At 35.2% G+C, this 25576-nt stretch overlaps 1 protein-coding gene across 1 annotated transcript; it reads left to right on the forward strand.

The window, feature by feature from the left end:
* Positions 1–19944: 19944 nt before the first annotated feature.
* Positions 19945–21758, forward strand: LOC145031622 (Peroxidase superfamily protein). Its single transcript, XM_078980215.1, has 3 exons — positions 19945–20257; positions 20362–20553; positions 21001–21758. Exons 1-3 carry the CDS (start codon positions 20057–20059, stop codon positions 21622–21624), a joined length of 1017 nt encoding a protein of 338 aa, XP_078836341.1. The 5' UTR covers positions 19945–20056; the 3' UTR covers positions 21625–21758.
* The last annotated feature ends 3818 nt before the right edge of the window (positions 21759–25576 follow it).

Genomic DNA, 25576 nt, shown 5'->3' on the forward strand with positions numbered 1-25576 from the left:
ACAATGATCGAACAAAAGGTCTTTTATTATTACCTTTAGAAATTATGTTTTTGACAAATGAGTTGTAACGTCCCTATTTTTCAACCCGAAATTTTCATTTTTATTTATTAAAAGATATCATAGTATGATTACATTGTGCGAAAACATGTTCTGAATGCGCATGTGTACAGTCGAGTCACATGAGTACCTAAAAAACATTTATATTCAACTGGGTAAGCACGAAGCTTAGTGAGTTCCCAAAATACTTTATACTACAATACATATACATGAGTACGAATAATGGCTCCCATACTTTGTTCGTTCCACCATCATCCCTAACTAAACCTACGTGGGTCTATAGGCACACGTACTTTGGTCATTCTACCATCGAACCTAGCTAAATCCATGTGGATCTATAGGCTCCAATTCTTTGGTCGTTCCACCATCAAACCTCTAACTAACTGTAGCACCTGGTTCCTGGTACGTATTCCTTGTATATAATATTTCTTAAATAATACATTTTTCCTTGGACTCGGCGAGTTGAAGGATCAACTCGCCGAGTAGAAGCGGGATGATACGCAGGGTCTAAGCTTTGGACTCGGCGATTCGGTTCCCAGACTCGGCGAGTAGGCCCTGTTTGGTCAAAAACCCTAACCCAGGTGTTTGCACCCGATTTAAACACTCTAACTCGGCCTCCCTTGTCCCTAACACTTCCAGAAGAGTTGTAGAGCGAAACCCTAGCCCCTTTTTGTCCTTATGAGTGACTTTTGGCCTGGTGAAGGAAGTTTGAAGCTTAAGAGAAGAAGAAGGAGGTGGAAGAGTGTAATGAGGGGAAGTAGATCTGACATCTACCCTGCAAGAGGCTTCCATTCAGGTAGAAAAGTCCCTACCTTGATCACTATTTCATTAGATTCCCCTTTTGTACCTAATTGGTGGTTTTCAAGCCCTAAAACACCAAACTCCATGTGTTTGTCCTCTATGATCCAAAAGGACTTCAGATCTAGACCTTATGGACGTATTAGAAGTATAAAGTCTCTGTGGTTGAAGTGATTAAGGTCCTTATTGAGTGTATGACCTCATAAAGAGATTGGAGTTGCCTTTTGGAGCTTATAGGGCCATGCATGCACGTAAAGTTTGCAACTTTACGTGATAAGCATGTTGGATTAGTGTCTAAGCCCGTAACCATATTTGGTAAATACTTGACCCGATTGTGCATGATCCTTTTGGGTTACCTTCACCAAAGCAACTTGACTGGAGAAATAAATAGAGACATAGGTTATTATGATCTATTAATTTGTTATAAGAATAATATATTAAAGGAGAAATCATATTTGTTTAATTAATATTGGTCAATAATTAATTAGGAATTAATTTTGTGATCAAGTGTAATTAATTAAACTAGAGGGGCTGAATTGTAATTATGTGATAGTTGCAAAATAGGGCAATGGTTATCCTAGTAGTAGGATGGACGAATTCAAGGGATAGGATATCCTTGAAATCGTCAAAAGGTCCAAGAGATAAGGGTTATCAAGGCTTATCTTATGATTGCTTGGTGGGCAAGCAACTAGATAAGGATAAAGACTGAAACCCTAACTTCAACCCTATATAAAGACCCCTAAGGCATAAGAAATCGTCCACTTGATCCCTAGGGTATCTAGATCCGATTTCTACCTCTTCCTTTCTCTCTCTATAGCATCTCCAATTGCTTGTGGTGTTTGTGAGCCATTAGAGGCACTACACTTGTGGTGCTTGCTTTCAAGACTTAGGGTTTGAAGTTTTGAGTTGTTATTGCAATATAACAACAAAAGGTATGTAATCTAATCTACTATATGAATTTGGAAAATACTAGGGCATTCTAGGGTTCCTTTATGTGTTCATAATGTTGTGTATCTAATAGTGAAAACATAGATCAAATTCTAGGGTTGCATGCACACATAGGATTGCTTGTACATAACCCATCAGTGGTATCAGAGCCTTTGGTTAACTTGTTTTCAATTAGTATTATACAATTGTATGAACTTGACATATTAGGGTTTATAGCCAATAAACCCTAGGAGGCTAGAAATTTCGAGATTAGGGTTTCTATACCCTAATTTCCGAAAATTTGAAAGGGTTTTTCAAATCCTTTCCTTAAGCCTCAAGATTTCGAAATCTAGGGTTTGCAAAACCCTATGATTTTCGAAATTAGCCTCCTCCTCAAGATAAGATCCTAAATTTTAGGGATTTGGATTATCCCATATCTTGTAATTATCCTTTAATGGTTATATATGGTAATTAAAGATTTTGAATTATCTTATCCCATGATTTTTGAAATTTAGAGGGATTAAAAGGATTAGGATAAATTAATTGTTTAATTTGTAATTATCCTTTATGATTTAGATAATCCCCTATGATTTAATAATTTAAATTAATAGTTTAATTCAAGATAATTATTAAACCAAGAGTTTTAATATTTAAAATTTTAATTTAAATAGTCTTAAATTCGAAAATTTTAAAGTGAGATTAAAACCTAATTATTTTGAAAAGTTTCAAAACTTGCCCTCAAGTTTTGGAATTTAAATCGTTTGATTAAAAGTTTAATTTTGAAAAAATGTTAAATTCTAAAACCCTAATTTATGAAAAGTTCAAATTACACCCTTATGGTTTTATTAAATTAGTTAAGTGTATAATTAAAAGAGAGTTAATAAATCCATAATGATATGGTTTATATTTTATTAAAAGTGTAATTTATAAAATTTAAACCACCTAGTATTTTAAAAGTGTAAAATACACCCTTATACTATATATAACATTATAAGTCTAATATTATATATGTATAACTAAAATGCTAGTCTTACCGTTAGTAGACCTCATTCATGAAGCCGATCTATAAGGGGGTATAAGGTTACGGCCTATAAAATGGCCGTTTAATGGGTATCCACTCTTACCCACCGCTTCCTTGATTGGTGGAGGGTCGTTAGCCAAACGGGTAGGATAGGGCAATCCTCTCTTTATTAATAAGTATAATGAATCTATGTAAAGTAACTAAACGCTTTTACAAATTCTCAATCCTAGTTACTTTAGGCAAAAGTGGAATTGATGCAATCCCATGAAATTACACTTTGTACCCTTGCTAAGACGTTAACGGAGCATGTGTGCTTAACCGGCACACTAATTGGGTTCTAACCAAAGGTGGCAAAGGGTGACTCATTGTTTGTCATAGTTCGATGGAGCGTGTGTGGTTTACCAGCACATCGAATAGGTGACTATAACAATGAGGGCACCATGTACATTTGCATGGTTATTCACACCCACTTTGTGATCCTCGGCATCCCAGTCACAAACAAGAGGGGCACATCGAGATTTAAACATCCCATTGAAAAGTTCAATGAATCTCAAAGGAAATCTAGGAATTCTTAATACATTTAAAACTTAAGCCTTTATGTTTTTTCATGTTGAAGAATTAGTGAATCGTCATTCACTTACCTCCAAATTATTTGCATGTTGGATTACGGCATTCCTCTTCTAATATGTAAATAATGTTGTTGGATCCTAGCCTTAATGTCTCATTTGGGTGTTTCATTAAGGATTCAATCAACTAACTTGAAATTTCTCCCGTTTTGTAGATGTCTGACTCTAACCGTGGTCTTCCCGAATCCCAAGGAAAAGGTGTTCCTGTTGAAAGTAAAAGCTTGTTCCAAAGTGAAGGATCAATGTGGACTAGCTTGATTTCACTCCATCCTCCTCCTCCCGTTGTTCTCCCCGACCCACAAGATCGAAGATTTGAAAGGTTCAAGATCACCAAAACCCTATTGGCAATGGAACATGAAGATGGTAAACCCGTGTGTGCTCACGTCCTATGGATGAAATTACTTATGGCCCAATTTTCCAAATTGGGCCCAACCCCCATATGAGCCTATCCTAAAGCCCGTTACTCCCTTAGACCAATAATTAGTCCCAGATGACTCAAAAGGCCAAAGGCAACAAGGTGGCCCAAGATGTGAAGCCCAAAATACCACGAGCCCAAAGTCCACTCCGAACGTGGGGCATACTTTGGAGGTACGCAGGGCATACCCTCACAAGGTCCAAAACTCTATTAAGAGCTTAATAGCTTAAGCTCTTACGTCCATACTTCAGATCCAAGGCCAAAATGATGTCCTAAGTCATAAAGTCCCAAACTTTATGACTTTGCATGGCTATAAAGTGCCTCAGTCCAAAACCCTAAGTTCTTGACCCAATAAGACATCACAACTCTTGCATGGAAAGGATAGAAGGGCCAAGATCACATTTTTATAGTTCATCGTATCTTTATAATGGATAAAGTTTCCAACTTTATCCATTAGATTCTTCCCAACAAACAAGATCTAGACTTTAAGTCTTAAAGGGACCCAAAAGTTCATCTTTTTCAACTCAATCCATTAAGTACAAATCTCTAACTTTCAGATCAGAATCAAAATGATGTATAGATGGATAAACTTTTCAACTTTATCTATAACGAGGTCATAAACTTCCAAGATCTAAACTTTATGCACTAAAATAACCAAAAGCTCATAACATCCAAAACTAGTTAGATCTAACAAATGCATCATCAAGATTCAAACTTTATACCTCTAGAAGATAGATCAAGGTGAACAAAGTCCAGATATACAAGCTCTAATGAAACCAACACTTCTCCAAGAAGTTCCTTCTTCTCTAAGGTGCACCATACATACTCCAAAGCACTAAAAAAATACATTCTTTTAGCATAAAAGGCTTAACTAGGGTTAGGGTTTCATGGAAGGGTGTTGGATGGGAAGAGGATGAGAATGGAGTGTGTTTAGGGGAGCTAAGGAGATTAAATAGGGATCAAACCATGAAAATAGGGTTGGGGGACTGATTGCGTATGCCCAGCATACTCCCCTTTGTACGCCCAACGTACTCAACATAACCCAAAACCGACCAAACTTCAAATGATCATAACTTCTTTGTTCTAACTCCGATTTTGACGTTCTTTATATCCACGGAAAGGTAATGAGAATCTATACACATCTATAAACTCATCCTTACCTTTAAACTTTCCGAACAAAAATCCGAAATTCATAAAGGGCCCGAACTGCCACTTTACCGATATAACCCTTGGCTCCAAGACACAACCCAAACTCCCGGATCACCTAAATTACATTATCCATACCCAAATGGGTCTATATATCCCTTTTCTAAATGCCCTAAGCCTATGATAACCGATCTTCGGGCCATAGTCCCGAATTAGGAAAGTGATTCAGAACATGACGTTACACATTGTTACTAATTCTTATTCATTTTTGTTCTCACGCATCATTTTTCATTTATTCTCATTCTTACAGAATACAATTCAATAAACATTCTAACAACATTTTAACAGAATGAGAATCATAAAAAAAATCTATAATAACCTTATAGACGATTTAATTAGTGAGAATATGTGTTAATGACAATCGTTATGTAAGGTTGAGCGTATTCACATTATCAAATAACATATTTTCTTTGTCATTTTCATAGAATAGCACTGTGACAACCTGAAATTTCCCATTCTAATCAAACCATTTCAATCCAATAGAAGTAGAGCAGTTACAATGAAAATTCAGACTTAGAATATAAGTTTGGCAGTTTTAGGGTTTTACACCGAAAAGGGGTATTAGGAGAGTGGTTGCACTAGGAATTTGTGCAACACTGTAAATTCCATTACCCTAGAATCATTAGAATCCATTCCGAGATTAGAAATATTTTCTGCCAAAAATCTCAGGACTATAAATAGAATTCTGAACCAAATTGGTTCATTAGTTGAATTCCATTTAGAGAAAAGCCCATTTCTCTCTCACGGATCTTCGGGTTTTCATCCCAGATTGTGAGTCTACTTCCCTAGATGTGTTTTAATACTTGTTATATGCTTTATAACATTGTTACATGTCCAAAATCATCCAAGATCACAAGACTTTTGGAGTTTACGGCCAAGGGTTTCTTGGGCCGTAAACCCCATTTCCAAGGGACAAATGTGCCCTAACTCACCCCTTAAGCCTAAGTAATTTAACCCTCATATGCTTGTGACTATTTTAGACATCAAAACACTTCAAAATCATAAGTTTATAGGAGTTTACGGCCTAGAACATTTCTTGGGCCGTAAACCCCTTTTCCAAGGGCTAAAAGTGCCCTAATCACCCCCAAAGGCTTGGACTTCATGTTAGACAAATGCCCTAAAGTATCTAGGACCTAGAAAACATAAGAAAATCACATATGTTGAAGAGTTTACGGCCAAGAGTAATTCTTGGGCCGTAAACTCCTTTAAAGGGGTCAAAGGACACCCTAAACACTTCCTAAGGCCAAGGGACAATTTTGACAAGTACCTAGATGAGTTATGGACTAGCTAAAACATTTAGAACCCCATGTTTGAGGGAGTTTACGGCCCAAGATGTTCTATGGCCGTAAACTCCAAGACATGGTACCAAATGGTGCCATAAATCCTCTTAAGGCCAAGTACAAAAGCTTAGAATTGTTCCTAGTTATTTGAGAGACTTGAAGGCACCATAATCACCCTCCCAAGGGAGTTTACGGCCGTAAACTCCAAGGGAAAAGGGTCTTTGGGCCGTAAACTCCCCAAAGGAGTCAATATGGTGCCCAGACACTTGTATATGCCTTGAAACAATTCCCACTAAGGTTGTAGTAATTGAAAGTACCATCCCCAGCCTTGGTTGGGAGTTTACGGCCAGGAACTTACTTCCTTGGGCCGTAAACTCTAATGAATATGGTCTTTTGACCTTAAACTCACATTAGGGGCATTGCACTCCTTTGTTGCAACCCTTTAGCCTCCTAACACTTGACCAAAAGTGTTATCCTCGCGCTTAAATGTTATTACTTGTATAATTAGTGTTATAATCACTAATTATTTATATACATATGTTTTCATATGTAATTAGGATCATTGTGTGTGTCTAAGTCTCCACTTGACACCAAACACTTGTCCGATCCTTCCGTACGATAACAGTCCATTCAATTCCAGTCACTTACCGCAGGTGAGTTCATACCCCTTAACTAATGTTTTAAACTCTTTTTAAATGTTTTATGGGGGGGATACAAGTAGAATCATGCTACTTATTATGTCAATCACATGTGATTAGCAAGTAGGATTATATTACTTATTACATCAATCACATGTGATTAATATACAACAATCAAATGATTTGGCTACTCATTAGCCGTTTTACCAAACAGTTTCCTTCAAATGACTTTTTATAACATTTTATATGTTTTAAACTCCTTTTTACACTGTACAGCTTACTCCGTACATTTCCTTTCAAACTTATTTACAACCGTGTTTCAAACAAATGTTTCCTTATACTTAAACTGTTTTATTAAACTTATGCCTTCAAATTGTTTTATAGATTGACACCAAGTCGATCTTTTCTTAAAATAATACTTATATTTCAAATGTCTTACAAATCTTATTTATGCTTTTATATTATAAATTGCATGCCTCTATATGTATACTTATATAAGAAATGTTTAAAAGACTTAGGAAGGCTATCCACCCTATTTCCTTTTCGCGCCTTGAGATGTGGTCTGGTGGGATTTTGGGTATTCGTCCGAAGGTTGTTTAAATATTAGTTATATATCATGTACACATATATAGTCATAAAAGGTCCTTCCAGTTCATCCTATGCCCTTGGGTAGCAAGGGTATACATCCATGTCCATACGTACACTTAGATTACTAGAAAGCTACCATATGGGTAGTTCAGGAAGATACTAGAACCATTGCTAGAACACGATATCATTCAATGAGTCAGTTCATTCATGAGTCAATACTTTCTAGAACATTTCAATACAGTACATATACAACTATACTAGGATGAGAACATATACAACTATACTAGGACGAGAACATATACAACTATACTAGAATGATTACATTACTATACTTGCTAGATAGAGAGAACACACATTACAGCTAGCACACGTAGAACATTACAGTACACTACTGTACTATTACATGATCGCTCTTACTTGAGTACAATGACATGATCACACTTACCTATACATAGAACAGACGTCATTAGGTGCTATAGCACGGAACCAGTTCAGGATCTAACTATACTGATGAATCACACCACAATTGTGATAGTTATATCAAGTATACATGATCATTCGGTAATGTGGATGCTCACGGCTTGCGTTCATGCAGGGGTCGTGGGTAGGTCCCAAAATCCCTTTGATAGGGGAGTGTATAGTCTGGGATCTAGACATCACATTATACCTTATCCCTCAAATAAGGCAGTTGAGTACCGATGTAGTTATTTTTATTAAATACTACAGTACTTGGAAGTATTACCCTAGATTTAAGGTAATAAGTACGGTTGTAGTTGGACACTACACCATAGTACTACATTGATTTTCTATTACATACTTTTAGTGATAACCTCACTTAAACATTAGTGTACAAACTATATTTTTGAATAATGATAGTTATACTTTGGAAAATACATCCTCTTACAAGAGACACACGCATTCATAACAATTAGGTCTTGGTAGAAGACTACATTCAGAACAGTTAGGTCTTGGTAGAAGACTACATTCAGAACAGTTAGGTCTTGGTAGAAGACTCCTTTTGTTATTAATAGGAATCATAGGGATTCTAGGGTTTTTCAAACACTTACAGTTCATATACACTTTCAATACTTTTAAGTACATATACTTACATTTTCTCACATACAAATTAAGACACTAAATACTTATGATCTGACCAGCTTTAAAGCTGATACTCGCTTTCAAAATTACTTGTATCCTCAGGTCATCATAGACAGCTACCGATGCAAGGAGAAAGGAAGATGAAGCTTGTTCAAGACTTATCTTTCATTTTGATTTATGCTTTAGTGTTTATCAAAATCTGACAGAACACATTTGTATAATAATTATATTATTAATGCAATGGATGATGTTGTTGCTTGTTTACTACTTTACATTGTTGTTGATATTATACATGACGTCCTCCGCCCCAGAACGTTTCCGCCGTTCCTGGTTTTGGGGTGTGACAGATTGGTATCAGAGCATTGTTTATAGTGAATTAAGTATATCAACCCATAAAAGATATACTAACTATAAATACATAAGGGATTAAAAATACTCTGACCAAGAGTTTATACTTTAAATAGTAAAATATTTAAATAAGTATACGTGCTGCATTCATACTAAAATCAGTGTCACTAGGACAGTACAAAAGAATTACGATTGTTGGACAACACAAGTGGGCTTAGAGACATATGGTCAAAACTGGGAAGATATAGCCTGATCGCCTATATTATCCGAGGGTTGACTAGCATGTGCCTAAGTTTAAGTGTGTGGTTGCAACAATGCTAAAATCTTACCAACCCTACCACAATGAGAACAATAGAACATAACAATAAATTTAAAATACTATAGGTGTATTTGGTGTTACTATAAGTACTTTATACTTGAGAATTAAAACGGGATCTTCATTACTAAGTTGATAGTTGCTAAGTGGATACACTAAGGCTACATGTAATTAGGATGTTATAGACTTAGAATCAGTGATAATTTTGCCTTACCCCTATTCTGTGTGAATTTGGAATTAAGGTCACTTATTCGAAGGTCTATCCTGTTTAGATTACACATAGTTGGTATGCACTTCACAAATAGCAATGTAACTAATGAAGATTTTCTAAATAATTATCTAGATAGTTTGTCTAATAATTATTCTCTTACCCTAAATTCTCGCATAGAAATCATAACTGGACTCCATCCCCTTAACAACCAGTATCTTCCGAATGAAGTCATAGCTGGTTGGTTATGATGAAGACCTTTCGTCTGATGCTAACTCTGAACCAGAGTTTGAAAACCTACCCCGAGCAGCTCCCTTTCCCATTTCCTAACCCTCGTCCGACTTTTCATGGCCCGACCCTGAGTGAGTGGAATGCTTGGAAACATGGAGCCAAGAACAAGATCAGGCTATGCTATTTGATGGCGACTGAAGCTTTTACGACTTAATCAATGAGGGCTTAACAGATATAGTCTTGCCAATCTTGGTCCGTAGAGAGGCCCGAAATGAGATTCAAGGCAGGATAGCCCTACATCAGATTTCAGAAATAGTCACCTACGCTAGAATGCATACCCTCCACACCATTCATCTAGGAGATGCACACGAGAGATCAGAGAGAAGCCATGAAACCCTGCTACAAGCACTGGCCGAATCACGAGCCGAAGTCATAGAGCTCCGGGTACGCCATATGGTGTGCGAAAGACACCTACTTGACATGGAATGTCAATTGGTTGAACTACGAGTTCACCAGAGGGATGACCGTCACCAGTAGTAGACGCTTTACTTTATTTCCCTTATACAAAGGAATCGTATTTTTCTGTCTATGCCGGATGTGGCATTTTCTATGAAATTATCTTGTACCGTAAGTACTTTAGTTAGGTCTTTATGCTGTCAGGAACTATCTTTAGTGGATATGATGTAAGACCTTTACAAGGTCATTTTCCAGAATCTTTACATCGTGAATATCACAGATATTGACAGCCGGCTAACTTCTGTGTCATTCTTCATTCAAGTACTCTTGTCATTCATTCATAAGAGTCTATCTGAATCATGCTTTAGTCAAATCATTGGACTATAGCGATTTATCTCCGGAGACACTTCCAAGTCTCTTTCAGTGGTTGGATCTTGTTATTCACCAACCCACGATAACTCAGCTCGAACGACAACCATCTTGAGACCATTCTACAAACTTACTTCCACCCGTGACTAGGACTGCATCATGGGGATGTAGGTCCAACTTTCGAGAACATACTTCTACTCTTTACATGAACAATCTAAGTACATCAGGGTCAACCAGAATCGCTCACGAAATCTTTATTCTTTCATGTTAACAGAATCATGTCGTCATCCGGAAACAACCATCCAAGCAACGAGACCTCTACTTTTTCGATGGACGCCGCTACCTTTCAAACGACATTAACAGCTGCTGTAGTGGCTGCCGTAACCGCGGTCATTGCGCACCGTAGCGCTAGCAGCACAGTCGATACTGCTGATGGGAATGAAGTTCCCAATCGTGATATCCATCCAGGAAGTCACCAAACAGTAACAGTCACAGGCTCGCAAAGCCAGAAAGCAGAGAACAAGAAACGAAAGCGTCAAGCCCGGAAGGAACGCAAGAGAGCCCAAAAGCTGGCTATACAACAGCAGCAAGTGGAAACCCCTTCCGTTCCCGTACCGAGCAGGCCATACGAGGGAAAACTCCCTAATTGTGATAAATGTAGTTTCCATCATCATGGGACTTGCCATGAGATGCAATGTTGCAATTGCCTAAACATAGGGCATCATGCTCGTGACTGTGGAGCACCGAAACGACCCATCACTCAAGTCCCTTTCATCGAGACTAACCCTGCGCGCAAGACGAGTTATAGCGCAGAACGATTTAAGAAACAATTTTCAAAGTGGAGTAACGAGGAGGGCACTCGTGTCCACATAACACTAGCTAAGCACCGTAATTCCGTCACCAAAACTAGTCCTAGCCAGACATGCCACCAATGTGGTGAGACAGGACACTTCAAGAAAGATTGCCCGATAACGCAAAATTCTGGCGCAGATGGGAAGATTCTCAGGATCACAGCTACAGGAGAGCCTGCTAAGGAACCACGTTAATGTAAATTAGGCGTTTCGTTGTAACAGACTTATAAACTATCTAGAACTAGTGCAACTAGAGTCTTACCTTTTGCGAGATCCTATCTGTATAAGGACTCTCGTGCTGCGTATACTTGCCTTTTGTAGTATACCTTATTCGCAGCAATAGTCTTGTGGTAAACCTAAAGTACTGTAACTCTGTTCATGGTTGCACGGTTGTGTTTTGTCTGTAAACGTCTTATGTTCAAATCTAATGTCTTTAAGTTTCGGTATGATTTCGACATTATCATACAACTCGATTCAATTTGATCCTCACGAAAACAGCTTCATACGTACACCCCTTTCTTCTAGATCACTTTTCCAGCGAAACCGTCACATCAGAACGCCGAAGTACTCATGCCAGGAGTACCTATTAGTTATTTTCTTTCCGAAGAAATCCCCGAAGTACCACTCGTGCAGTACGTCAAGTTTAATCCAGGGATTCATGCGGTTGATCTATCGCTGAAGAATGTATGCATAAGAGTGATATATAAGCAAGGTTTTACAGGTGTAGAATTGATGATTCCACTTTAAATTCTTTTTCCCCGATGGGATGTGAACTTAAAGAAGAACCAGTTATTCGACTACCATTTCAACCTTAATTATATATGACTCGTATACACGAAAGGGTGACTGTGAAACTAGGTATGAATTCTAATATGAACTTCAGGACGGAGAACTGCCTAAGTACGAGTAATCACATCGTCATGAGAACAAGCATAGAACCCAGTACAACTCCCGAAAACAGGTCGCCCTATAGTTTAAACACCCACGGAGATACAAGAACAGTTTGGACAACTTAGCGAACTACACATAAATAGAATTAGAAGACTAGGTTTCTCACCCTAGAGAACCTCGGTCATATTCTTCCAGAGATCGACGGATCGTATTGCATGTACCTCGGTTATTGAGGACTCCGTCGAGATTTTTCATTAGAAATCGTTATCTCTGCCGCGCGTAGACAAAATGGTTGAGAAAACGCAAAGAAAGAAACTACTTCCAGGAATGGATCCGGGATCCGAATATCACCAGTTCGAGTGTTAGCGAAAGATGTCCAGAAGACTATCTCCTGAACTCGATACGGACACTTCAAGTCCGTAGTGATACCCTTCGGATAGGACCAATGCGCCCATAGCTTCTAGGAGCTAAACGAGTAGGGTACGTCTTTCTTACCTGGATCAGTTCGTCATTTCTCCAGGTAATGACTTACTTGTCTACCCTTGTAGTAAGAAGGAACCCATGGGAAAACATTCCCTTCAGAGGAACTTTTAGCGCTGTTCTCAAAGCACGAGTTTTGAAATTGAAGAGTCAAATTTCTAAGACCCACTATTAGTAGTGTGGGAAATTTTGAGTACTCTTTCGATTTGTCAAAACCGCTGAGCATTTATCGACATCAGAGACGCCGACATTCCTTCGCCAAACTCTAGGTCTTACCGACCTACCGCCTTAGTTCATTCAGAATTCCTCGCAAACTACAGAAACTCGTACGGCTTTGACCCAACAAGGGGTGGCCTTGACTGGGAAGTTACTCAAGAAAAGGAACCTTTGAGATTCCAAGTGAGTGACCAAGTTCTTTAGAATAACTCACTCTGGGAATGGCTTTATACGCTTCGTAAAGCGTGGAAAGCTAAATCCAAGTTAGACAGGACCTCCGAGATTCTTATCAGAATCGGTCCTGTGCCTCGCACAAACTAGATCTACTCCGCGAACTCAGTAACATACTTTCTACTCTTCGCATCTCGATCGTGAAACTATACCTTTCAGTTAGGACTCTTGCAAGTCCACTCGTCGAGATCCTCGTCTTCGTATTAGAACCGTGGTGACCCTCGACCGAGAGGTCAAGCGGACGAAGCAACATCGTCGCCAGTTAGTGAAGGTTCGTTGGAATGCCAACCGAGAGCCCGATTTCACTTAAGAGCGCTAGAACCAATCAATTAGGAAGTTTTCTCCTCACGTCTCGATCATTCGCGCATACTTCCTTGCCTAAATTCTAATTTCGGGACGAAATTCCCTTTAACAGGGGATGATGTGACAACCTGAAATTTCCCATTCTAATCAAACCATTTCAATCCAATAGAAGTAGAGCAGTTACAATGAAAATTCAGACTTAGAATATAAGTTTGGCAGTTTTAGGGTTTTACACCGAAAGGGGGTATTAGGAGAGTGGTTGCACTAGGAATTTGTGCAACACTGTAAATTCCATTACCCTAGAATCATTAGAATCCATTCCGAGATTAGAAATATTTTCTGCCAAAAATCTCAGGACTATAAATAGAATTCTGAACCAAATTGGTTCATTAGTTGAATTCCATTTAGAGAAAAGCCCATTTCTCTCTCACGGATCTTCGGGTTTTCATCCCAGATTGTGAGTCTACTTCCCTAGATGTGTTTTAATACTTGTTATATGCTTTGTAACATTGTTACATGTCCAAAATCATCCAAGATCACAAGACTTTTGGAGTTTACGGCCAAGGGTTTCTTGGGCCGTAAACCCCATTTCCAAGGGACAAATGTGCCCTAACTCAACCCTTAAGCCTAAGGAATTTAACCCTCATATGCTTGTGACTATTTTAGACATCAAAACACTTCAAAATCATAAGTTTATAGGAGTTTACGGCCAAGAACATTTCTTGGGCCGTAAACCCCTTTTCCAAGGGCTAAAAGTGCCCTAATCACCCCCAAAGGCTTGGACTTCATGTTAGACAAATACCCTAAAGTATCTAGGACCTAGAAAACATAAGAAAATCACATATGTTGAAGAGTTTACGGCCAAGAGTAATTCTTGGGCCGTAAACTCCTTTAAAGGGGTCAAAGGACACCCTAAACACTTCCTAAGGCCAAGGGAAAATTTTGACAAGTACCTAGATGAGTTATGGACTAGCTAAAACATTTAGAACCCCATGTTTGAGGGAGTTTACGGCCCAAGATGTTCTATGGCCGTAAACTCCAAGAAATGGTACCAAATGGTGCCATAAATCCTCTTAAGGCCAAGTACAAAAGCTTAGAATTGTTCCTAGTTATTTGAGAGACTTGAAGGCACCATAATCACCCTCCCAAGGGAGTTTACGGCCGTAAACTCCAAGGGAAAAGGGTCTTTGGGCCGTAAACTCCCCAAAGGAGTCAATATGGTGCCCAGACACTTGTATATGCCTTGAAACAATTCCCACTAAGGTTGTAGTAATTGAAAGTACCATCCCAAGCCTTGGTTGGGAGTTTACGGCCAGGAACTTACTTCCTTGGGCCGTAAACTCTAATGAATATGGTCTTTTGACCTTAAACGCACATTAGGGGCATTGCACTCCTTTGTTGCAACCCTTTAGCCTCCTAGCACTTGACCAAAAGTGTTATCCTCGCGCTTAAATGTTATTACTTGTATAATTAGTGTTATAATCACTAATTATTTATATACATATGTTTTCATATGTAATTAGGATCATTGTGTGTGTCTAAGTCTCCACTTGACACCAAACACTTGTCCGATCCTTCCGTACGATAACAGTCCATTCAATTCCAGTCACTTACCGCAGGTGAGTTCATACCCCTTAACTAATGTTTTAAACTCTTTTTAAATGTTTTATGGGGGGGGGATACAAGTAGAATCATGCTACTTATTATGTCAATCACATGTGATTAGCAAGTAGGATTATATTACTTATTACATCAATCACATGTGATTAATATACAACAATCAAATGATTTGGCTACTCATTAGCCGTTTTACCAAACAGTTTCCTTCAAATGACTTTTTATAACATTTTATATGTTTTAAACTCCTTTTTACACTGTACAGCTTACTCCGTACATTTCCTTTCAAGCTTATTTACAACCGTGTTTCAAACAAATGTTTCCTTATATTTAAATTGTTTTATTAAACTTATGCCTTCAAATTGTTTTATAGATTGACACCAAGTCGATCTTTTCTTAAAATAATACTTATATTTCAAATGTCTTACAAATCTTATTTATGCTTTTATATTATAAATTGCATGCCTCTATATGTATACTTATATAAGAAATGTTTAAAAGACTTAGGAAGGCTATCCACCCTATTTCCTTTTCGCGCCTTGAGATGTGGTCTGGTGGGATTTTGGGTATTCGTCCGAAGGTCGTTTAAATATTAGTTATATATCATGTACACATATATAGTCATAAAAGGTCCTTCCAGTTCATCCTATGCCCTTGGGTAGCAAGGGTATACATCCATGTCCATACGTACACTTAGATTACTAGAAAGCTACCATATGGGTAGTTCAGGAAGATACTAGAACCATTGCTAGAACACGATATCATTCAATGAGTCAGTTCATTCATGAGTCAATACTTTCTAGAACATTTCAATACAGTACATATACAACTATACTAGGATGAGAACATATACAACTATACTAGGACGAGAACATATACAACTATACTAGAATGATTACATTACTATACTTGCTAGATAGAGAGAACACACATTACAGCTAGCACACGTAGAACATTACAGTACACTACTGTACTATTACATGATCGCTCTTACTTGAGTACAATTACATGATCACACTTACATATACATAGAACAGACGTCATTAGGTGCTATAGCACGGAACCAGTTCAGGATCTAACTATACTGATGAATCACACCACAATTGTGATAGTTATATCGAGTATACATGATCATTCGGTAATGTGGATGCTCACGGCTTGCATTCATGCAGGGGTCGTGGGTAGGTCCCAAAATCCCTTTGATAGGGGAGCGTATAGTCTGGGATCTAGACATCACATTATACCTTATCCCTCAAATAAGGCAGTTGAGTACCGATGTAGTTATTTTTATTAAATACTACAGTACTTGGAAGTATTACCCTAGATTTAAGGTAATAAGTACGATTGTAGTTGGACACTACACCATAGTACTACATTGATTTTCCATTACATACTTTTAGTGATAACCTCACTTAAACATTAGTGTACAAACTATATTTTTGAATAATGATAGTTATACTTTGGAAAATACATCCTCTTACAAGAGACACACACATTCATAACAGTTAGGTCTTGGTAGAAGACTACATTCAGAACAGTTAGGTCTTGGTAGAAGACTACATTCAGAACAGTTAGGTCTTGGTAGAAGACTCATTTTGTTATTAATAGGAATCATAGGGATTCTAGGGTTTTTCAAACACTTACAGTTCATATACACTTTCAATACTTTTAAGTACATATACTTACATTTTCTCACATACAAATTAAGACACTAAATACTTATGATCTCACCAGCTTTAAAGCTGATACTCGCTTTCAAAATTACTTGTATCCTCAGGTCATCATAGACAGGTACCGATGCAAGGAGAAAGGAAGATGGAGCTTGTTCAAGACTTATCTTTCGTTTTGATTTATGCTTTAGTGTTTATCAAAATCTGACAGAACACATTTGTATAATAATTATATTATTAATGCAATGGATGATGTTGTTGCTTGTTTACTACTTTATATTGTTGTTGATATTATACATGACGTCCTCCGCCCCAGAACGTTTCCGCCGTTCCTGGTTTTGGGGTGTGACATCCACACATCCACATAATAGATATACATCCACATTTGAACCTAGCCTTATATATATATATATATATATATATATATATATATATATATATATATATATATATATATATATATGGTATAGTGAATATACCTAACAACATTATATAAGCTTACGTACCTAACCCCATCATATTGTGTCATTTTGTATCATATTTGCATTGTAATTGCCCAAGGTTGTGAAACTTCAACCTCATACCTTGATGTATTTCCAAAAATTTTGGAATCTCACCATATCTTCCTTTTACATCATGTCTTTCTTTCGAATACCTTTAATGGGCTTCATATACTACCGTAATAATGTAAAAGGGAAATAACGGTGAATGTCCGAATATCTTGAAAGTAAATCAAGTTAAGGGTTGAAGTTTAAGAACCTTAGACCATCGCAATGAAAATATAATGCAAAACGACGTAATATGGTGGGTTACGTACCTAAGCTTATATAAGGTTGTTAGGTATATTCACATACCCATATATATATATATATATATATATATATATATATATATATATATATATATATATATATATATATATATATATATATATATATATATATATATATATAGAGAGAGAGAGAGAGAGAGTCAAGATCAAATAAGAAGGAAATTTTTGGTAGGAAGGTAAGAAGTTTTTTTATATGCATATTTTCTTAGCAAAAAATAAAATGAATCATTAGATGATTCAAAAGTAAGATGATTCACAAGAAAAAAATTCCGAAAAAAACACCTTCATGATTCATTTTTATGTAAATCAAGAAAAAAATTCACTTTTATGACAATTTTAATGAATATCAACAAAATCATCATAAAAATGAATTATCGAAATGTTTTTGTGGGATTTTTTTGGTGAATCACGTTATTATTGATTTATTTGGTAATTCATTTGTTTTTTTCGCCAAAAAAATAAGTCGAATAAAAATTTCTTACCTTCCTACGAAAAAAAATTCTTACCGGATCTATATATATATATATATATATATATATATATATATATATATATATATATATATATATATATATATATATATATATATATATATATATATTAAAGTATGTTACCTTTACAAATAATTATTCATATTTAAATTTTGTTTTTGACAGACAGGTATCTTTACTCTTTTTATTCTTTAAACAAAACAAAAATAACTTTTAACTTTTAGTATTTAGCTTTTCAACAGCATCTTAAATACATTTAATAAAACAATGAGTTCAGATGAATACATTTAATAAAACAATGAATACATTTATACTTATCTGTAATGGTAATATACCTAAAATTTTCATTTGCTTTAGAACAAATTTATCTCCATACATGCTAAAAAAATCATTATCGATGAATGAAGTAAATTATACTACTTTTTTAAAACAACTCACATACATTTTTTTATTTTTTCTAAATCAAAATTTCTAGTCTCGAGTAGAACCTAAAACTTTGATTAATTGGCTAAGAGACAACTTTTCGGCTATTCGTATATCATTAAGCTACGTGTCCTTTATTACTAAATAAAAGGACATAAACATAATCATCGGTTATAAGATAGATGAAAATTATATGACAATACATTATTATCATGCAAGAAAAGATACATGTAACCATTCAGAAAATGTGAGCATGATTTCTTCTATTGAAAAATATAGCTTATTATAGTTTATTTTTTTTACGTATTAATAATGACTACAAAGATACTAGCAATTTTCATCTCCCACGAAAGGTTTACCAAATCCATATTTAGTAAATAGTATTTAAAATATTTAATCAATGATTCAATATTTCCATTACATTACACATATCTATTAAAATATTACATGTCTTGAAAATAAACTAAATTCTCCTTTACTGTCAAATGAATGAATGATACATTAAATCAATTGAATTAAATCTTATTACGTAAATTAAATTCACCTATCCATGTGGTACAAACCTTATCACTCATTTTCACTCATACAAAAGCATCACATGTCATCAAAAAACCCCTTAGGCTATTTGGTTATGGTCACTACATCTTCTTTTAAAAAAATATTGACACATTGCACCACATCATCTTTACTATATATGCTCTATCACACTACTACCATATGAAAATGATTACCACTCTACATTTTATTTATATATATATATATATATATATATATATATATATATATATATATATATATATATATATATATATATATATATATATTAACATTAGATTAAATAAAAAATATATAATTATATATATATATATATATATATATATTAACATTAGATTAAATAAAAATATATAATTTTAAACTTAAATAATCACTTTACTAATAAGAAAATTAAATAAGCATATTGCTAATTTTTAAAATTAAATAAACATATATAATTATATATAATTTTGGGTTTAAGTTAATTCAAAAATAAGTAGAAGGGTGTAAAGAGATTGAAAGACATAATGTTAGGGACCATAATTGTAACTTAAATTGAAAACAAAATTGGAGAATTCGTTTGACGTCCACAAATATCCATTTGTGTTCTCTTCTTCACCCGTTCTTCCACAAAAACCAGTTTAGCCATCGCTGAAAATTGAAGCTTCAATCTTTCCCTTTTTACACCATTTGATTACATTTAAATCATATCTCCACATATTATTGTCTCATTTTTCAAAATTTGGAAGAAAAAATGTGATTGGCTGTGATTCCAAAACAAACGTGATTGGTTGTGACAACCCGTAGCTACACTCAGTCCACATCACATTTAGTGGGGTGGTGTTCACGCGTGAGTATCTTTGCCACATAGGCTGCTACGCGTCAAAAACGATGGCCTTATATAATTAAATAACCTCTCACAAAAACCTTTATCAATGTGTCTTCTCTCCTTAGTCTTGTGTCTACTTCCGGTGGTCATTTCCGCCGCAGCGCCACCACTCCAGCCGGGATACTACGCCAAATCCTGCCCAAATGCAGAGTTCATCGTCAGAGATGTGATGAAGAAGGCGATAATCAGAGAACCCAGAAGTGGAGCTTCTGTCATGCGACTTCAATTCCATGATTGTTTTGTTAACGTAAGCAATCTTTGAGCTTTATTATGTTGTTGTAATTAAGAATTTGAGATAAATTTAAGGAAAATCGAAGATAATTTGGGGGTTGTTGAAATTATTTTGACCAGGGATGTGACGGGTCGCTGTTGTTGGATGATACCCCGACCATGCTTGGGGAGAAACTCTCTTTGTCCAACATAAATTCGTTGAGATCTTACGAGGTTGTTGATGAAATTAAGGAAGCTCTTGAGTCGGCCTGCCCTCGTATTGTTTCTTGTGCAGATATCATTATCATGGCCTCTAGAGATGCTGTTGCTCTGGTAAATTTTAATTTTTTATTTTATTATTAGTTATATATTTTGGATCGTACTAAAATCATAAAATAATGTGTTGTAACACAAAAGAAATCTTCTGATTTATTTAGAAAATGATTTTTTTTGCTAATTATCTTTTTCGGTAAAATTGTTTTATAGATTTGACTCAAGCTCAACTACGTGAATGTTTTGTTTCTTATTTATTTCGTCAAATATTTTTAAGAATATGAATAATCTTTTCACATTTTCCTTTTGCAAAATCATATATACTTTATTTTCACAAATATTAACAATGGAGTCAAATAATATATATATATATATATATCTTTTTTCGCATGACTTATCAGAAAGAAAAAATCAAAATGAAATTTTATTCTATGTGTTTTTAATATATTGATTTTTAAGCCAAAATTAAATATTACCAAAAAAAATATTTAATTATTATATGAACAGAGTGGAGGTCCAGATTGGGAAGTGAAATTGGGAAGAAAAGACAGTTTAACGGCGAGCCAGAAAGATTCCGACGACATAATGCCGAGTCCAAGAGCCAACGCAAGTTCTCTCATCGATCTTTTCGCCAGATTCGATCTCTCAGTGAAAGATCTCGTATCCCTTTCCGGTTCTCACTCCATCGGAAACGGCCGTTGCTTCTCCATCGTCTTCCGGCTATACAACCAGTCAGGCACCGGCCGCCCAGATCCCACCATCGAGCCTAAGTTCCGGAAAAAGTTAGACAAGCTTTGCCCTCTTGGAGGAGATGGGAATGTCACCGGCGATTTGGACTTCACGCCTCATGTTTTTGATAATCAGTACTTTAAAGATTTGGTGAACGGAAGAGGGTTTCTTAATTCCGATGAAACGTTGTTTACTTTTCCGGAAACGAGAGGGTATGTGAGAAGGTATAGTGAGGATGAATCCGAGTTTTTTAGGGATTTTGTCGATGGGATGATAAAGATGGGGGACTTGCAGTCAGGGCGGCCGGGGGAGATTCGGAGGAATTGTAGGGTGGTTAATGACCCGCCGCAGGTGGAGGTGGTGGTCGGGGGATTCAGGGATAGGAAAATCTTGAGCCGGTGATTTGTGATGTCCTCTTAAATACGAGTATAATTTATATCTGCTAAAAGTGTTACATATGTTCTCAAATTAGTCAATGCGTTTCATAATATGACCCTATAAATTCTAGTTATTAAAGAAACTTTTTAAGATAGAAATTATAAGTTCTTTATATAAAAGAAAATGTTTGGCATATGAAATCAAAAGGTAATGAAAAAACATGTGACTAATCGAATGTAGCTAACGCCAATATTTTCATCCAACCGATTAAGATGGATATGGCCTATGTGTGGTTTCTTACCCACACCATCTTTGGAATTGGATTATTCTAGTTCATTCTTACCCACACCATCTTTGGAATTGGATTATTCTAGTTCATCCATCCGATCATTCATCTTCGTTCTCATCTGATCCTTCGTCTCCCTTCTCAGTGAGTGATGGTTTGTTTATTGATTCTTTTTTTCAAATTTAGTGTTCTTCGAGTTTAAGGTTTGGTCATTGAGTCTTAGGCTAGGGTTCTTGATTTTTTGAATTACAAAAGTAGTAATTTGGTTGATTTACTAATTTCATTTTAGGATTTATATGTTTAGTTGGGCAACTTGAAAACAATGAAAATCAATCGTCTGGTTAGCTACATGTTTTTATTGGATCAAGTTACATTAATTACCAATCTTGTTTCCAAATTTTGTGAACACTTGATTGTTTACATTAGTCATTCATCGTATGAATCATCAATATTACCGAACACAATATGTTCATTTATAACGAACGGCATCAAGATGTTTAAAAATGTATCCCTTCTTAAGGGGTGAGGGTTGAAGTCCCGTTACACACAAATAAATAGTTCAGAAGTAAGATTTTGTGGGTATGTGTATTAGCCGCTCAAAAAAATGTGTTTCATTTATAATCAAATTCATTCGAAGCTTCTAAATTATTTTGACATTTGAATCATTCGACGCTAAACCATTTACATGTTACTAAACAATCCCTAAGCAGTTAAAAAAAAAACATTTAACAAGGGTTTGTAAAAACAATTTTTTAAATCTTATAAAACATTTTTCAAAAATTTTAATGAAAGAATTTTTGTGAAATGAATGAACTTTTCATGAAATTTGTATAAAGAAGTTTACAAAATATTTGCAAAAGTTTACAAAACATCAAAGTTTGCAACAAAAGTACCAAACCATATGTGCTTCATCCGTTCGGTCTTCGGTTCTTACAAAGTCCACCTTTTAGTTCTCGGTCTTATCGAATCTGTGGAAAATTCGGTATTTGTCTTGAATTTTTTTCATCTTTCTTAGTATTTTTGGTGGCTATATGTTAGGATCATAACTTTTTCATATAAGCTTCAAAAAGTTGATTATTCTTCATGCTATCTTCTTTTATTTCTTGGCTAACATTATTTATTGGCTAAATGTCAGACTCAAGAATCAACTACTTTGGATAAGTATATCATGAGCTATATAAACCTAAACATGGATATATGAAAACTTAAATTTTTAAGACTTTGTTAATTTTTTCTTACTAGACGTGTGCAACAAACTCTTAATTTGTAATACTTTTGAGTTTGTGGTTAACTGGTTATCGGACGATTGTTAAATTATGTGATTCTAAAATGAAAAAGTTGGGTAAAAGAGTAATTGATTTCATATTCATTAGTTATGCAGAAAATTCTATATGCATTTGTAAAACATAATGACTTTGTGTCTTTAATATCGTGCTTTAGTTCTGAGCAGTAACGAGTCTAGAACTGAAAATCATGTGGTTCCCTAATCGAATTCAAGCAGATTGTTCAAGAAAAAAAAATCAGGTTCAACCGAGTCAGTTTGACCAAAAAGAAACCAATTTGGTATGTATAAAATTGATGGTGAAAGAACCGAGCTCAAATCGGCCATTGCTTAATTTTATTTTATTTTTACTAAAACCAACTTAAACTTGGAGTTTGTTAGTTTAAATTGTACATAGTAAAGCTTATGGTGTGGAAGCATGAATGTGGAAATAGTTATTTATCATGAAAACATATCACCACTTTCTTTTTGGAGTCCATGTCGGACTCTTTCATGCCACAAAATATGATGTTTTTTCATCCAAACAAACACATTAAAGTAGATTTTTCAAAACATTTAAGAAAAGTTCTAAATATTTTTTTATATAACTTGTAAAAAGTTAAAATTAGGTGGGTCAAGTGACCCACCTTGACATATATTAGTCTCGCACATATATTAGCTTCGTCACTGGTTGTGAGATGTAATTTTTTATGAAATATGTTTTTCAACTGTACTCCCAATACTAGTGGAGTGCAAAATCCAAAAAGTTCAGATGACATTAATGGACCTATTAACATAGACGGGTCATAAAATCAAAAGAAAATGTTTTATAAAAAAAATGGTCTCGACTTCCAACTATATTTGATGAAACCATTGAGGGACAAAACATGAATCTATTACTACTACTACTATTATTACATAGATGTAGTTTCAAGTAGGGGTGAGCAAAAACCGCACCGCTACTAAAATTAACCGCAAAACCGTATAAACCGCAACCGCAATAAAAACCGATGGTGAGGTTTTTTGTTTTCCATAAACCGCAAACTTACGGTGCGATGCGGTTATTAGTTTTCAAAAACCGCACCGCACCACATATATTATATACAATTTTTTTATTAATTATTAATATGTTAAATATTGAAAATGAGACAGGTTTTATGGATGAAAGATAGATAAATACTAGAAGACAAAAATGTTGGTTTTTTGTTATGTTTAACTTTGAAAAAATGTGAAATTAGACAAGTTTAAGATATTTATTGTTAATTACTATTGATTTGATGTTTTTAAAAATTAGTTGTTTGTGATTTAAGTTAATTTTCTTATATCTTATGGTTTTTTAATTATTACAATTAATATGTTTAAAACTCTTAAAATCGTTTGAGCTGTAAACTATGGTTAAAAACCACACAAAATAACCGCACCAAATCCATGCAGTTAATAACCGCAAAACAAAAAAAACAAAACTGCACCATTAAAATAACCGTCTAACCACACCGCATCAATCGGTTTTGAAAATGAATTAACCGCATTTGCGGTTGTGGTGAGGTTTTAGCTAATAACTGCACCGAACCGCACCGCGCTCACCTTTAGTTTGAAGGAATTTTAAAAAGACTATGGGGTATAGAGATGCAGTCTTTTAGAAAGAATTAGTTAATGACAAAATGTCTTCATTAAGAAAAATAACATTTGAGAGTTATTCGATTTTCTTTTAGGTTCTAAACCACTTGGTTTCAAATTTATCTTCAAAAAGAATATGAAACTTAAAGGTTTGATTGATAAATTCAAGGTCTGGTTGGTCATTCACTGGTTAGGCAAAAGGCTAGTGATGACTATTTTGATACGTATGGTCTAATAGAACGACTGTTTACCATACAACCAATTACTGAAAGTGAGTATGCATGATTCATCAAATATTCAAGAACCATATTTGATCATCAAACTCGTCTTGTTTTATCCCTCAATTTCTATCAAATCCCTTGATATCTACATATTTACTATTTTTGTATTCATTTTTTTCATGTTACTATTTTTTTTTTATCTATTTTAAAAGTATTATAGCATGTGTCTCGTGCTAAATTCCTTGGATCAAAACATTATATTAGACTTACTGAATATTTTATATAAGAATACGAATTTGTGTTGAGAAGCTTTTCAAACTATAGAATTAATAAAGTAGAAAATGAGTGGTATGCACAAGTTTGATTAGGATAAGAAGAGATGATGACTGAATTGATGGTTGAAAATATAATAAGATGGGATAACATTCATTTCAGTTGTATATTCAAAGTCTAATATTGCCACTTTATGGGTGATGATGACTATTCGAAAGATTCCCTGAGTGTCACCTATCACTTACGCTTTTTTTAGTGCAGATTCATCGCTCAACCACCATTCATTTCACTTATACAGTAAGATGCATACAAAAATAG

Source organism: Lactuca saligna, chromosome 2, assembly GCF_052625555.1.
Source record: "Lactuca saligna cultivar CGN05327 chromosome 2, ASM5262555v1, whole genome shotgun sequence".
NCBI classification, from domain to species: domain Eukaryota; kingdom Viridiplantae; phylum Streptophyta; class Magnoliopsida; order Asterales; family Asteraceae; genus Lactuca; species Lactuca saligna.

Bases quoted from the DNA above. Each gene is read 5' to 3' on its own strand.
- LOC145031622 (XM_078980215.1), top strand. From the start codon at position 20,057: ATGTGTCTTCTCTCCTTAGTCTTGTGTCTACTTCCGGTGGTCATTTCC. The intron at 20,258-20,361 runs GTAAGCAATCTT...TATTTTGACCAG, and splicing joins TCCATGATTGTTTTGTTAAC to GGATGTGACGGGTCGCTGTT. The intron at 20,554-21,000 runs GTAAATTTTAAT...TTATATGAACAG, and splicing joins CTAGAGATGCTGTTGCTCTG to AGTGGAGGTCCAGATTGGGA.